The sequence below is a fragment of the Urocitellus parryii genome, chromosome 7 (genome assembly GCF_045843805.1).
Source record: "Urocitellus parryii isolate mUroPar1 chromosome 7, mUroPar1.hap1, whole genome shotgun sequence".
In the NCBI taxonomy this organism is placed as follows: domain Eukaryota; kingdom Metazoa; phylum Chordata; class Mammalia; order Rodentia; family Sciuridae; genus Urocitellus; species Urocitellus parryii.
Window position 1 is genome coordinate 139,499,328 of NC_135537.1, and position 15,696 is coordinate 139,515,023.

Below are 15,696 nucleotides of genomic sequence, written 5' to 3' on the forward strand. Positions count from 1 at the left end.
TGAATTTATTCAGAAAGGAGACATGAGGCCTCCTGGCACAGGGTCTGGTGCCTGGCAGGTTGCCTCAAGCACAAATCCCATTTCTCCCCTCCCCATCAGGTGGTTCTGTTTTGGGACAGCATGTGAGGTAGGATAAGCAACTCCTGACGCTAAGGCCTGACTCTAGCCTCTCTCTTTCAGAAAGCCCTCCCAGAGAACCCCAGGCCACTGGAATCCTGGTTCTTCTCTGCCACATGAAGAGCCTGCCTCCTCCATTTGCTGTGATTTCACATACCTCAGCCTTTCTGAAGCTAGCCCTGAGTAAGGCGTCCCTTTCTGGTTTGCTGTGAGTCCCCACCACTGCCATCTTCCTGATCCCCGCTGCAGGTGTGGTCCTGGTACCTGCCCAGGAAGGCCTGCCCAGCCCCTGAGTGCCCTGACAATGATGCTCAGACTCCCAGGAGGCCAGCAGCCTTCAGAGACCAAGTCTATTTCAGGATGTCATTTAAATACAGAGAAGGGAGGGTGGGGAGCGGAGAGGGACATGGCACATTTTCCAGAGAAATGATGCTGCCTGAATCGCTGTGACTATTTATAACCCCTGGGAAATGTGGACTCTGCTATTTCCTGATTAGATTAGTGCTTGGGGTGGAGAAGCCAGCCCCTGGGATATCAGTGAAGGGGAACACCTGAGTGTTCACCCCCTAATCCCACCAGACAGGGGCCATCCATGGGCCCTGGGGAGCAAATACCTAGGGGACAACAGATCACCTGAAAGAGACAGATGGGGCTTGCAAAGAGTCAGGCTGGGGAGACCCACCAAGGCCCCTCTTCACACCACAGGTAATGCATATGCAGTGTGTTCCCCTTGAGTGGGCACAGGCAGGAGACAGAAATGGGCCACAAAATACCTTGGAGAAAGTTATTAAGGGCTGGACGTCACTAAGGGCAACCCAGTCATGTTCTTTTAGTCTTTGCCTTTAGCCATGGTTGAATCTTGGCCACACATTCTGACCCGTCCCAAAGAGAAAAACAGCTGACCTTTAGGATTGGTGTCTGGGAGAGCACCAGGTCCCCTGCAAAAGATCCCAGGCCTCTGCTGGAATATTGCAGGAGTCGGGAAAGGCTGCCTCCGCTTTTTAGACCAAACTGGCCCTCCATTTAGAACAAGAAGCACCAAAGCAGATTTGCAGTAGGGGCAGGAGGACCCGAGACTCCGGACGTGAGTGCCTCCAGGGCTGTTTCAGTAATGTCCTAGGGGCTCCCTAGTTTAGCCCTTCCTCCCAGTCCCAGGCAGGGGACTCCATCACTGTCCTTGCCTCACCCTTGAGGGCCGTTCATGGCCACCTCCCATTGTTTGGCATTTGGGGCCACTCTTACCACTGGGGGTCTCCATTCCTGCCTCCTGGCAGACGACAGAGCCACGCTCAGACCTGAGTCTGACTGCCGGGCTGCATGGTCCATCACGCCACACTCCCTCAAACACACAGCTTGCCCAAGGTCTTCTGGGGGTGATTTCTGCTGCCTCCCCTTCCTGCAAGTCCTTACATGAGGCCCTTTAATCTTCTATAAGGAGCCTGTGATGGCCCCATCTGTGGGCAGCTAAGGATAAACAGTCATGTTCTCTAGGGCCGGGGGTGGGGAGGCACTGAGCCGCCTTTAGCAAGCAGAGGCCCCACCTCTGAAGGCTGAGCCCCTTCCCTTAAAGTACCCTGTCCCCATCACTGCCACAGCAGGGACCAGAGGCCCTGAGGAGCTTGGCCTCCTGGCATAACCCCTAACCTCCCGCCCCTCGGGCCTGCTCCCACACTTCCCTTGGCTCTTGCTCTTCTCTGCCCTTGGCCCCCTGAGCCTGAGGCCTGCCATCCTAGCTCTGTCCTGGGAGGCAGACCCCCCCCCTAGAAGCCCCAAGTTGGTTTTAGAGGTTAATAAAAATGAAGTGCTTTTTAACAAGGGCAGTAAATCCAGTAGACTGAAGTTGTCACCCTAAGAGGCAGGGCAGGAACATTAGAAAATAACTCAAGAGGGACCTCAATCAAATCGACTGCTGATCAGGGCACCAAATGGAAGGCAGAACCGTCTGGATGTGTTTTTGGGATCCCTGCCACAGGCCGAGCATCAGGTCATGGAGACAGGGCCCTGATCCAGGCATCACGTCTGATGTGGGTTCATTTCCTGTGGCTCCCACACCAGGGACCACAGTGGCGGTCCTGGGCTGGTTTTCCCCTGCCCTCTCCCAAGTGCGGTCACATGCTTAGGGCTGGGTCCCCTTGAGACACCAAACCAGCCTGTTATTGGGACATACCACAGGCGTGAGAGCCATGGCAGGGCGGCAATGGGGAACGGGGAGCTGCCAAGAGCCTGCCTCGCCTCCCTGGAGGAGGGCACTGGAGGATTCCGTCAACGTGGCTGCTCTGAGAGACCCAGGGAGAGGCTGTGTGGGGAGGGAGAGGCTGCCAGGGCTTCTATTCAGGGCTCCAGCTCAGCAAGTGGGTCAGAAAAGGCCAGGGTCAGGCTCAGAAAATTGTCACCTCATCTTCCCAGTGACTGGGCAACTCCTGCCATGTGGCCAAGCCAATTTTGCCTCTCTGGTCTTCGCCGTGCAGGCACAGTTACAGCAGGGCTGGCTAGGCTGTCCTGAAGCCAAAGTCTGCCCACCTCCTCCCAGGCCAGCACCAAGGGGCTTGGCTGACTGTATTCCAAGGCACCCGGATGAGGCCTTTTCGCCTCCCTTCCCCCGTCTCAAGAACTTTGAAGTTCCCTGAGGCCCACATATGGAAGGGGTTTAGCAGCTCTGAATGCGGCTTTTATTGAAGCCAGGTTAGCCTCTTAGCACCGGAGGCAACCTACCTTCCCCAATGCTCCCATTCCCATGGCTCAGCCTGCCCTCTGCATGCCACACTGTTGGTCCCTGGGCCAGGCACAGCTGACCTTGAAAACCTGGGCTGCTTATGGAGGTCCCTGCATTTAGGCACCTCTTTCTTAGAGCCCTGAGGCTCTGCTTCCTCTGAGCTAGCCCATCCACCTCAGCCTTCCCTGGCCCAGGCAGCCTGAAGACTTCACCCCAAAGCAAAAGACCACAAACCAAAAGCAAAGAAGCCCAGGGCCATGCTGGTGGCACCAGGGTAGCAAGGGCAGGGATGGTGGTCACTCGGGAATAAAGAAAGGGGTCAGGACAAAGCAGCACAGAGACAGCTCTCAGCAGCCAGTCCCCACAGAAAAGGGGCCACCTTAGAGGTCTCAGTCCAAGGCAAGAGGCTTTCTGAAGTCCTGATAAGGAAATTTCATGCTAGCTACTTATAGGAAGACCATGATGGGCTAAGAGGCCTCTCTCTGGTCTTGCAGAGGTTTGGTAAAAACTATAAAGCCCTTCTCTGAAACTGACTTCATTCTCCCCGCCAGGCCAGGAGCACTTTCCAGGCACAGAGCCTGCTGCTAGTGAACATGGGGGAAGCAGCGTTTCCACGGCTGACGTGGCTCGGTGTGGACTCTTTCCTCAGGCCTCACATCTGCTGAGTCTCGCATTCGCCACCGTCATCGACAGTAAATGGCATGTCCACTGCTGTGCACAGCACGCCAGGCTGCGTTCCACATACCCTGACGCTGATGGACGGGAACCTGGCACCTCCAGAAGTCCTCCAATCTAGGGCATGTCACCCTGACCTCCACTGGCCCTGTGACCACCCATACAACTGGATAACGGAGACATAGCTGCAGGGTCAGAATGGGCTCCGGGCTTCCTCCTTGGAGGCCCTGGAAGGCAGGTGGCACCGTGGGTAAGAGGCTGTGCTCAGGTCAGGCTCCTGGGTATGAACACCAGCTTCTCTGCTAAGCCACTCATGGGACCTCATCTGGGTCATCCTTTGAGCCTCAGCTTCCTCACACATCACATGGTGTGGATAATCCTAACACCTTACAGGGCATCGAGGGCTGGGAATGGCGACTGGTACTCAGTGTTGAAAATGCACCATCATCACTAAACTGCATTGAAACACTCCCGCAGCTTCACACTGCACTCGAATTAAAGGGCAAACTCCTTGTGGCCTGCAAGGCCCTAGGCAATCTGGCCACTGCCCCCTCATCCAACGTCATCCTCTACTCCCCACGTGGTGGCCTCTGCCTGCCTCTGAACACACCGACTCAGGGCTTTTCCCTTGTTGGTTCCTTTGCCCAGAATGCATGGTCCCTAGATCTCTCTTGGACAAATCCTTCTTATTATTTAAATCATAGTTAAAAAATGACCTCCTCAAGAGAGGCCTCCGTCCCTTTATTCTCTAATCCATGACCACTGCTCCTACCCTCCCCTGCTTTTTTCTTCTTTTTGTGGTACTGGGGATTGAACCCAAGGGTGCTCTACAACTGAGTGATTTGGTTATTTATTTTTTTGGAGACAGGGTCTAGAAAGTTGCCCAGGCTGGCTTCGAACTTGCAATCCCCCTGCTTCAGCTTCCCAAGTAGCTGGGAGGACAGGCGTGCGCCACCACGCCTGATTTCATTTCCCTGTCCATCCAGCCTCCTGAGCTCACACGCTGACTCCTGCTGTCAGAGTGCCACGAGGGCAGCGCTTCACTTGCCGGCCCCTCTGTGTCCCTTGTGCTCAGCACATGGAAGGTGCTCCATCAACATTTGTGGACAAATGCACATACTGGGATGTGGGGGACAGAGACAGCAAAGCCGTTCCCGGCCAGAGCTCCTGAGGACAGGGGTCAAGATGCCCCACATTGCTGCTAGTCTCTCTTCTGTGTTCAGGGAAAGACTTGGCCTTGGCCCAAGGGCAGCCCTGTGACCTCTCACCACCCCAGACTCCCCCAGCACATTGAGGGTTTAAGGCTTAGGAATAGGAATCCTGAGTCATGGCCAAGACCATCATATGAACTGGATTCTAGGAGATCATCCTGTTTAGCTCCCTCCATCTGTACTGATGCCAGAGAACCAGAGAGGTGAAGAGATTTGTCCAAGGTCACAGAGCAAGTTAAAACAACAAACACAGGACTGGAAAAATGAAGCCTCTTGACTCCTACCAGCCTGAGGCCTTTCCTTCTCTAGCATCCTGTGTCACATGAGCCCAAGGGCTGTGGTGCTGCAGCCAGAGAGCCACCCAGGGCACAGCTGAGACATTCAGGCACCTGATGGAAAGGGACACTGTAGATGTCACCGTGCTGGCTGGGTTCATCTGAGGCACCAGCCCTGGTTAGGGTCCCTGTCTAGGATAGAAATAATTCCAGCTTCTGGCTCAAGAGCAAGTTCCTGTCTAAGCAGAGCTAGAGAAAATCTCTCTGGGGATCACAGAACTTCCCCACCACAGGCCTTTCTGCAGAAGAAGCCTAAGAGCAGCCCCCATGCCCCTTCCCACCTCTACAGGTTCCATCCTGGAGGGTCAAGAACAACAGCCCTCACTGGAATCCAGAACCAACACCAGTTCCCCACCCCCCCCACCACCACCACCAGGTATTAGGTAGGCATGTCCCAGGAGCAGGGGGCTGTTCTTCAAAGGTGCCAGGCAGCTGTCAAAACACAAGTATGCTTTCAACCTCCAGCATATGACAGGGGAAAGGAAGCCAAAGTAGCCTGCTGACCAGCTCCCAGTAATGTGGGCAGCTGGCAAGGCCACTTAGCAGAGAGCTCAGTCTTTCTAGATCAGTGACCCTTCACCAGCACCTGGCAACATCCCCAAACCAGCACCTGCAGAAGTTTCTGGGCTCTTTTCAAAATGTCTGTCCTCCTGGGCCTGGGGCCTCACCATCTCTGGACACTACTACAACTCTGGGCCTGAGCAACTTTGGCCTTTCAGGAACCACTTTGGTTGGCAGGCTCAGCTCTCCCTGGTCTAGGGCCATCTAAAAGACGGGGCACCAAGCCCAGTAGGGCTAACTGGCCAAGCTGTGTGTGGGATGCAGAGATGCTGGGGAGGGCCAGTGCCCATCCAACTCCCCAGGTGCCAAGAAACAGCAAGTGCCTTGACGAGTTCACTTAGAGGGAGGACTCCTGCCTTCAAGTTCTCTGAAATGGCACACAGGGTGCCATTATCCATAGGGTGGCTCTGCATCTGGGTGAGTTTGAATCTTCACCAAATTCTCAAAGACTCCTGCTCTGTAAGTCAAAAAGGCCTCTGGAGAGCCGACGTGGTGGAGAGAGGGGAGCACTGGGGTTGGGAGACTGCCCACGTGGCCCCGGGAGTCAGGTCCCCTATTCTGGGGGGTGGCAAGTGCTGTAGGAAGCATAGTGGCCGTGGGAATAAGCGAGTAACACTAACCCCACTTCTTACCTGTCAGTCTGGCTAAGATGCTGGCCCAAAAAAGGGCCTGGGAGGGAGCAGGCTGGCAGTGGTCTCTAGTCCCTTGTCTACAGCTGAAGGATCACTGTAAGAATGAGGGCGGGCCTGTGAATGGTGAAGACAGAGGATGCAGGTTCTTTCCCTCTGGCAAATAAGAAGGGTGGCAAAGCAGAGTGGTGGGCAGCTGAGGCCAGGATGGATTTCTATTGCAAAAGATCTCATAATTTTGTTTTTGATGCCCAGAGCTGGATGATGGGTAGATGAGCCTAAGACACATCTGTATCTTGCACCCAACACCCTTGTATCCTCAATGGTAGGAACAGCCAGTAAATGGCTAAGTGAACCTTTAGGGAGTTGCATGTCATTTGCAAACCTGGTGCAATCAAGAATAACCATCAAGCCGGGTGCAGTGGTGCATGCCTGTAATCCCAGCCAGCTACTTGGGAGGCTGAAGCAGGAGGATCATGAGTTCAAATCCAACCTCAGCAACTTAGAAAGGCCCTAAGTGAGACTATGTCTCTAAATAAAACAAAATAAAAGGACTGGGGATGTGGCTCAGTGGTTAGGCACCCCTGGGTTCAATCCTGGGTACCAAAAAAATAAAAATAAAAACAATTGTCAACTTAAATGACCCACTCTGGAAGGGGCTGGGAGTTGTTCTGTGATGACAATCAAGCTCACGAAGAAAGGGACTCTCTTTTATGACCATCTGAGCCTTAAAGTTCCTAAGACAAGTAGCCCAAAGGGGCTCCCCCTGTGTTTCCCTGGGTAATAGAACATAATAGAACAGGTGGACGTAGCAATACCAGCCCCTCACTTCCTAAGAGAAAGTCTTTGGAAGCAGGGAATTCTCAGGCCCACGTGGCAACCACTTGAAGCAGAGGGAAAGTCACCAGAAGCTGTTCTTAATTCTCTTCCACTCCCCTGGATCCTGCCAATTCAATCTGAGACCCCACCTTCAGCCAGTATCTGGCAGGGTCTTGGCCAGAAGGATCTTTGTCGTGGTTGCAGGGAGATAGTAAGGCGTTGATTTCCCCACAAATGCTTCTGGCCTGGCCTCACTCTGGGCCCTCTTAGCTTCTCTATGGTTCCCACAAGTGACCCCATTAAAACCTTTGGATGTTACAGAGTTGGGAATGGGATTCCTCCTTCAGCCCCTTCCCCTCTGAAGCTCAACCTAAGAATCTAGAAGCAGGATGGAAGGAAGGGCAAGGCACAGAGCCTGGTCTACTTGCAAAAAAAAAAAAAAAAAAAGAAAAGGAAAGTAGAAATTCAAGTTCAATACTGAGAGCGCTGGCAGAACCCACAAACCCAAATGCCACGTGTCTCCTCTGCTGAACGCTTGCACAACACACTAACTGCCAAGTCAGGGGCTGGAATGAGGCCTCAGCCCCAGAATGCTCCTTGGGGACAAGAGCAGCCCTATCCTAACCCTGCCTCCCTGGGGTCCCAGGGAAGCTTGTGAGTGGTCCCTGATTCCATACTATTTCAATGGCTCCGTTTTAATATGGAGACCTTTCCATTGGAACAGACTCTTCATTCCAGCATAGGGACCCCAGATGAGTCAGAGCCCCTCTTCCAGCCTTTAATGACACGTTGGTTAAATGGGAGCAGGAAGGCCACAGGTGTTTTGGCATCCACAACATTGAATCCTTAAGGCACAGTTAATGAGTTAATGAGGCGGCTCCTCCCGCCAAGCTGGGCAGGACCTGGCACCCTTCCCCCACCCCATCTAAAGTACTGCCTCGTCCCACCTCCTGTCCTGGCGGTGAGCCTGCTGCAATGAGAGAAATAGGTTAACGCAGCTGGCAAAGGAGAGCAGCATACAGTGGGCCCCACTGCCGCCTGTGCACCTACCAGCCCATGCAAAGCAAGGCAGACACAGGAGGACGGATGTCCCTCTGTCACCGCAGTGTCCCTGACACTGACACACTTTGTCACTCAGCATGTGCTAGGGGACTGAATCACCCGCTACACAGAGCATCCCAGCGCCAGAGCCACCCTGCAGTTGCACTGACGCCAACCAGCTCAGCAACACAGTGCCCAACTGGCCCGCCACGATTGCCAGAAGTCACCATCAGATATGGAACTGTCAGACATCACTGGAGACAAACCCAGCTAGACTTCTTGGTGTGGCTCCTCAGTTTTGCCAGCCATACATCAAAGAAAAAAAAAAAAAAAGTCTGGGCATTAGAGTTTAACAATTTAACCCTCTCTGCCTGGCACCTTCCCAAGAGGCAGGTAAACCGAAGGGCTCTGTTTGGCTGGCCCTGGGTCAGGAGCCTGCTGGGACAGTTTCTTGCCAACTTTGAGGTTTGGGAATAGATGTTGAGCTTTGAGCTGGTGTCCGCTGGCCTCAGCAAGGGCTGGGGAGAGGAGACAGGGATGGGGTGGCTCCATTCTGCCGGGCACAGACAGCTGCCTCAGCATAGAGGGGCTCTGGTAACAGCCAGGGCCAGCAGGGCTCTGTTAGCCTGGTCCCTAGGGAGGCTGAAGGTGACACAGGGGCCAAAGCAGGGCAGCTCAAGTTGCTGCCCTGCCCAGCACTTTCCAGAACTGATGTCACCTCTAAGGGGTCAAGTATGCCCCACTGGCAGATGAAGCTAAACAAGAAGCCAACAGGCCCAGGAGTACTTCCTCTTGGCAGGTGCCAGGAGCCTCTATGCTAGCTAGAAGAACTTGTGCAGAGGATACTCCTCTGTACTACAGGAGGGCTTTCAAGTCTCCATCACAACTGGCCATGGCTTCACTTGTCACTACCTTGAAGAAGGAACATGGCTCTCACCAGCCAGGACTGGCATCCTGCAATGTCTTAGGCAGTTGATTCAGTCTGCAGAGTTATCAAGTGCTTACTTTGTGTTAAGCGCTGGGTCTGGCTCTTCCTTGGATGCCTGATGCCAGGGCCCAAAGCCAGCCTCAAGGCAGCCTGCCCAGCTGCAGGACAGTCAGCTTCTATCTCAGACTTTAATCCCAACTCAGGTCTGGGGCTGCAGGAAGGGCCAGCAGTGTGCCCTGGCACAGCTTGGTCTGAGCTGCCTGCTGGGTCAGGAACCCCCTGGCACACTGATTGAGTTGCCTGGTGCCCAACTGGCACCTGGCCAGCAGTCATCTGGGTGGTCCCTGAGGCAGCAGCCTTCAGACCCCAGACTCAGCACATCACTACCTCCCCAACCCCCACCCCCTTCCTCCCTGACAGGAATGATCCCCACAACTTGCACAAAGAAACCTCACATGGTGGGTAGTATTGAGGTGCCCCTCAGCAAAGAGGCAGCCAGCAATGTCCACAGGAAGAGGGGTGAGGGAGATCAGGCCTGTGCTGGTTGAGTGAGGCAATGAGACCCAAAAACCTTCTGCCTGGTCTGCTAGAATAGACTCAGAAAGCAGGCAGGCAGAGTCTACTTGCATAGGAGACAGTCCCTTTTTCGGAGACAGGGACAATTGCAGAGAAGGCAGCTAGGGCTAGGGTGGGGACAGCAACAAGCATTCATCATCAAGTTCAAGACGCTTAAAGCAGACCCATACGCATACCTCAGCCTCTGTTCTGGGACTCCTTAGTTCAGGCAGAGAGTGCCCCCAGCAGCCCCCAGCCCCTCTAGCCCAACCCCTTCTGATCCCTTTAGTCCCGGGCTAGCACCTTGTGGCGAAGCAGCTTGCTGCGTACTCGGCCCCAGAGCCGGGCGCCAGTATTGGGGCCCCGCTTGCTCCCGGGCTCCTCCAGCTGATCAAGGCAGCAGCGCTCCAGGGGTTCGCACACTGCCTTCAGGCTGCAGTCGGGCTGAGGCAGGACGTCAGTCATGCCGGCGGCTGGCCTGCCAGGCCAGCTCCGCGCAGGGATGCGGAGAGGAGCCGGCGGTGTTGGAGAGGTTGCTGTGTGGAGCGCTCAGTCCGGGACTGTGAGTGGAGCAGCCGCCAGCGCGCGCGTTGCGGGGCTCGGCTTTCTCCTCCCTCCGCGTCCTCCCACTTTCCCCTCCCCACCTCCCGGGAGACTGCAGCCCGCAGCGCACTGAGAGCAGCCGTCTGCTGAGCGCACCGCAAGTGCCCAGCGCCTCTCCGCAGCTTCCTCTCCCCTCTGCCTGCGGATCGGCCCGCGGGATGCTGAGTGCGTGCGCCACCGCCGGACGCAGGCAGAGCGCAGAGTGCCCCCGCCGCACCGAAGGAAGTGACTCAAAGGAGTCGCTGGAGCTGCCCCTCCAAAAACACCCAGCCCCAGGGCTTTAACTCTTGGCAATCTGGCGCTGCTCCTCACCGACCCTTCGACCCTTCGTCCCTCCTTCCAGCTCCTGCTAAATAAAGTTTGACAAGCAGCTAAACACAAGCCAGTCCCTTCCCGGCTAAATCCCTCCATTAACTCCTTCACCACCAGGCTGCTCCAGGGGCCTGGGGTATCAGGGAGTCTTGAGGCCAAGCCAGGGGGGCTTGCAGGAGCCAGGATTCCAGCAAGAGCTGCATTTTGGCCATAAAGAATCACCCTCCTCCCCTATAAAGGGTCCACACTGACTTGGAGTTCTACTTTCCTCTACCCCCAACTCCTGCCCCAAGGAACTGCTATCAATGCCACTTAGGTGACTAGCCAGATACTTAGGGGCCAGCACTCCCAAACATTTTCTCCTGAGAAATGTGAAGAATAAAGAGGAAGCAGGTATGGTGGTGCACAACTGTAATCTCAGCAACTCAGGAGGATCATAAGACTAGCCTTAGCAAATAGCAGGACCCTCAAAAAAAAAAAAAAGGAATAAGGATGTAGCTCAGTTGTAGAGCACCCCTGAATTCACTCCCCAGCACTGGGGGAAAAAAGAAAAGAATAAAAAGGATCCTTAGTGGGGCAGCCCTCTGGGCTTTCGCAGCCATAGTGGTAATCAAGCCACTGTGGGCCCTCTGGAGGAACATGGGCAAAAGCCAAGGTGACTCTGGTCATAGGTGTCCAGCAGGAGGTGTTTCAAGCTATGGCCTTGCACATCTCACCAAAAGTCTTTTGCAAAGGACACCCAATGGCAGAGGGGCAACCAGTCACATATGTGTGCTGAGCACCTCAGGAGACAGGGAGTAAAATCCTGTTTTTGACTCTTAAGTTAGTGAATATTCTAACTGAAGAGTGAGAAGTGAATCATTTCTTACCATGCAAGTTAGAGTATGATCCTTAGAGACAAGAGAAAAGCATGAACCCCAGATGGCTAGGGTAGTCACAACCCAGGCATTCGGGACATCCTGCCACTGTGGAGCTAGGCATGTGGAAGAAGCAAACCAGTATCTGCACAGTGCCAACCACGAGGCAGGTCCCATGCAGGGCTTTCAAATAGCCAACTACATTTATGTGAACTTGGTGTTCCTGATTGGGGCTCAGGGAGGTAAAGTTTTTGCCTGAGGCCATGCAGCTGCAGCTAAGGCCCTGCTCTTCACAACCACTATCTCTGCAGGTTCTTTGGATTCAGGAAAAAGAGCTGGGTCTGGACATTGCTTGGTAGACTATAGTTGGGACAAAGAGACTAGTCCTTGGCATCCAAATGCCTTTGTTTGTGGAGAGGTCTCATCCCCACCAGTTCTTAGGGTTTTACATCTGAGTCCTTAAAATGCTTTTTTTTTTTTTTTTTTGGCGCAGGGCTGGAGGTGGGGCACTTTACAACTATGCTATATCCCCAGCCCTTTTAATTTAGACAGGAGGTTCTTACTAAGTTGCTGAGGGTCTGAGTTTCTGAAGCTGGCTTTGAACTTGTGATCCTCTTGCCTCAGCCTCCCAAGCTGCTAGGATTATAGACCTGCCCTACCACACCCATCTTCTTGAAGCCTTCTGAGAAAGAGGTAGCTTCATGGCAGAGTGAGCAGGGAACTAAGTGGTCATAATTAGAGCGGCCCTTTTATCAGCACCACACTCTCTACACAAACTAATTCAAGCTTTCCCAAACTTTATGAAGTACCCCATTTTACATTTGAGGAAACCAAGGATTAGCTTGCCCAATGCCAGGATGAGCTAGGATATGAAAAGAGGTCAGGCTACCTCTAGAGCCTCTGCCTCCTCACCCTGCAGGAATGAGACCTCAGTAGGGTAGGATTGGGTCCTGTATCACTGGTGGAGGTGGGGCCTTGGGCTCTGGGTGTCCCTTCAGGGTGTCCCTGGGCCAGTCCCATCTCTTTCAGGGCTCCACATGCCACCACCTTCTGCACAGTGCAGGCGGGGCTGGGCTGCCAAAGATGCAGACAGCCAAAGCCACCCAAGGCCACTGTAACTAAAGAAGGGCTAAGTAAGCCACACCAGCCAGTATGTTGAGAGGGAGGTGACAAGACCAACAAAGGCAAAAGGCCGGAATGCACCTGTGTCCCCTGTCCAGCTGAAGCCTGAGTCCCTCTTCCTGACCCATCCCTTGCTTGTCTCTTCCAGGGTACTTAGGTGCCACTTCTGAACAATCTTTCTCCAGTCCCATGAGGGACAAGGTAGCTCCCTCACCACAACTGCCACCAAACCTATTTCCTCCAGAAGGCTTTGTTCATTCCTTCAGTGCCATGTCTTCATCAAGAGGCAGTAACTGAGGTCCTGGCTGAAAGAATCGGAGATGAGACAAAAGCCAGCATTTGACAAAGCTGCCAGACTGAGAAAAGGAGGCAGAAAGGCTTTTGTGCATTCATTAACTACCAGCTGTGCACCTACTATGTGTTACACCCAGACAGACTAGGCCTGATCTCTTCCCTCAAGAAACCCAGGGTCATGCCTCAGGACCGTGCAGATAAAGTGCTATGAAAGTCAAGAGAAAGAAGAGAACCTTTCTAGCCAGAGGGAATTGGGGACAGCTTTAGGGAGGAGATGGAGCTGGCTCTCTGAGGCAGGGAAATGCCCCAGCTTTACTCTGCACTCTTTCAGCAAATGTGCAATGTCTGGTTGTATAACTGGTTGGAAAGATGCCATTGTGACTGCTCACCCTGTCACCTGATGCAGGTATCATCAGCACTTTGCACTGGCTGCTTGACTTCAGAACTAGGCCCTCACTGGCTGAGGTTCTCTTCCCTCTAGCTGGGTCACATGCCACAGGGTACAGTCTGGGGAAATTGTGTGCTGCTCCCCACTGCTGGGTGTGTGGGAGAAGGGGGGGGGCAGGATAAATCCTGTTCCCAAAGCCCTTTACTTGTCTGTCTTAGAAACCCCAGGCTCAACACTTGTCTGGGTAAAGCAAACTCTGATTGGATGAGCAATGGCCAACTGGTCTCCATGGTGACAAAAGTGCCTTAGCAGATGGGTAGCTGAGTTGGGAGGATCTTCCCTGGAGATGCTCATCTTTCCCTTCCTCCCTATGGACCTGGACCTTCCTTTGGGGTCAGTACAGATTTGCCTTCTCTTCCCCAAGCCTGACTCATTCCTTCCTGGAATCAGTGGCCTAGGACCAGAGCAGAGGAGGAATTGGGCAAGACAAGTGTCCCTAACAAGTTCCTCAAAAGCGGCAATCTGAATTCTAGTCTCTGCTGTCCATCACAGACCCTTCCCCATCTCTGCTAGCTGGGACGCGCTCAGGTTAATCTGGCCACCCAGGAAGTGACCATATCCCCTCCTGCCTGTGTCCATCCCTTCCATCTTGCCACAGCTGGCAGAATCCGCCTCTGAGGACACGCAAGGGCCCCCTGTCTGGATAAACAGAGCCTGGGCGGTAAGGCCCCCACAAACAGATGTCACTGCCTTTGGAATTAAAAACATTCCTGGTGGACTGTCCCATCCTCCCTCATCCCCTTCCCAGGCTCTCTGCCAGAGGAATGAGGGGCTGTTTCTAGGGAGAACTGGGTAGGACCCCAGGCTATATGCAGGGAGGGGACCCGCCACCCAGCACAGCTGTGATTGAAGTAAAATCAGGTTAAAGTGATCAGCAGAGGCATCACTGAGGGGGAAAAAGGTCAACAGGGAATAATATGTAGCCCGAGACATGTGGGCGGGAGAGGTAGGGACTGCCACAGTGCTGCCTTGGCGACAGCTGGGGGTGGGTATAGCTTCTAGGCAAATCCTCCAGCCTGTGAACACAAGGAGGAGGATTCTGCTCCAGAACTTTGGGATGTGGCTGCTACTTCTCTAGAGTGACCTCCTTTTCCCCTTTTCATCTCCCCCCGCCCAGTCCAGACCAGAACCCTGATTCCTTGTTCCCGTTCTTTAGCTCAAATGACTAATCTAGGAAAGGGGGTTTCTGAGCAGCAACCTAGACCACGGCTACAGCTGTCCCCTCATGGGAACTGCTCAGGAGCAAGACGGGGAAGGGGGAGCCCTAACAGGCCACCCTGAGAGTCACACGGTGTAAGAGTTGGGCTTCCCAGAGGAGCCTGGCACTGGGCTGATGATGAAGAACAGGAGAGTGTGGTGTGGTTGCCCAGAACACTCCCTCAGCCCAGAAGGGCATGGCATAGGGTAGGCTCAAAGGAACAGAGCTGGGAGGCATGATACCTGTGGAAGGTGAGGTGGGCCAAGGCCCTGGGGTATAGGGAGGAAGCCAGGGAGTGGTTCCTGCCCGAGGACAGACACAGGAGTCTAGGCTTTGTGAGAACCAGGCAGGACAGTGCACAGGAGCCCAGAGAGACCGTGGTCCATGGAGAGGCCGCGGAACCCAGTGGAGGATAGCACATCACAGTGAAAACTGTGGGGAAGCAGGGATGGGCTCACCCTCCCAACAAGAATGGCTCTGTAGCCCCTGCATCCCCCTGTGCTCTCACGAGGTTCTCTACACACCCTAACCAAAACCCAGAGGTCCAAGGACACAGGTTGTCCCAGAATGGGAAACAGAGACCCGTTCATATGTCTACCTATCTGAATATCTGCTATGTGCAAGGCTTGTGTGAGGGCCAGGGATGGGAACCCCTTGCTCAAAGTCACCAAGCAGCCAATGGCAGAGCTGTAGTTCCATTCAAGTACCCATTCACTCATTCGTCACCAACTGGATCCCCACCACATGCTAGTAGGGGGCCTTGGCACAGCTCACAGTCTAACTCAGCCAAGTGCACCCCTGGCTGTCTCCACTAACCTTCTCCTCCAAGGAGATCACTTGATAGTAATTGGGCCTCTTTCAGGCAGTCCATGTCCAAGGCCCCAGAGCTCCCCAGGAGTCTGGTCCTTGCCTGCAAAACAGTTATGCATGAGTTTGCAGCAGTCTGAGCTCTGGAACCCCAACTCTGTCAATAAATGGCTGTTGGCTGGGCACGGTGGCACACACCTGTAATCCCAGCAGCTCAGGAGGCTGAGGCAGTAGAAGTGCAAGTTCAAAGCCAGCCTCAGCAAATTAGTGAGACCCTGTCTCTATATAAAAGATAAAAAAAAAAAAAAGTGTTGGAGATGTGGCTCAGTAGTTAAGCACCCCTGGGTTCAATCCCAGTTACAAAAAAAAGAAAAAAAAAAGTGTCTATTGGTGGCTATAGACAGACACCCAGGGTGGGGCTGGACAGCACAGCAGGCTCCAAGGTGGGCTTCAGGTTTAACATGTGCACAG

The 15,696-nt window shown here is 53.9% G+C and overlaps 1 protein-coding gene across 4 annotated transcripts in view; it reads right to left on the reverse strand.

Moving 5' to 3' along the window:
• Abr (ABR activator of RhoGEF and GTPase) overlaps positions 1-15,696 on the reverse strand; it is a 191,907-nt gene that overhangs the window by 13,918 nt on the left and 162,293 nt on the right. The window contains exon 1 of one of the 4 annotated variants that reach the window (XM_026388846.2): positions 9,888-10,340. The exons of the other annotated variants lie outside the window; for them this stretch is intronic. Coding sequence (XP_026244631.1) covers positions 9,888-10,049 — 162 coding nt within the window. The 5' untranslated portion in view covers positions 10,050-10,340. Of the gene's footprint in view, positions 1-9,887; positions 10,341-15,696 lie in introns of those variants that run through there. 4 annotated transcript variants of the gene reach the window in all.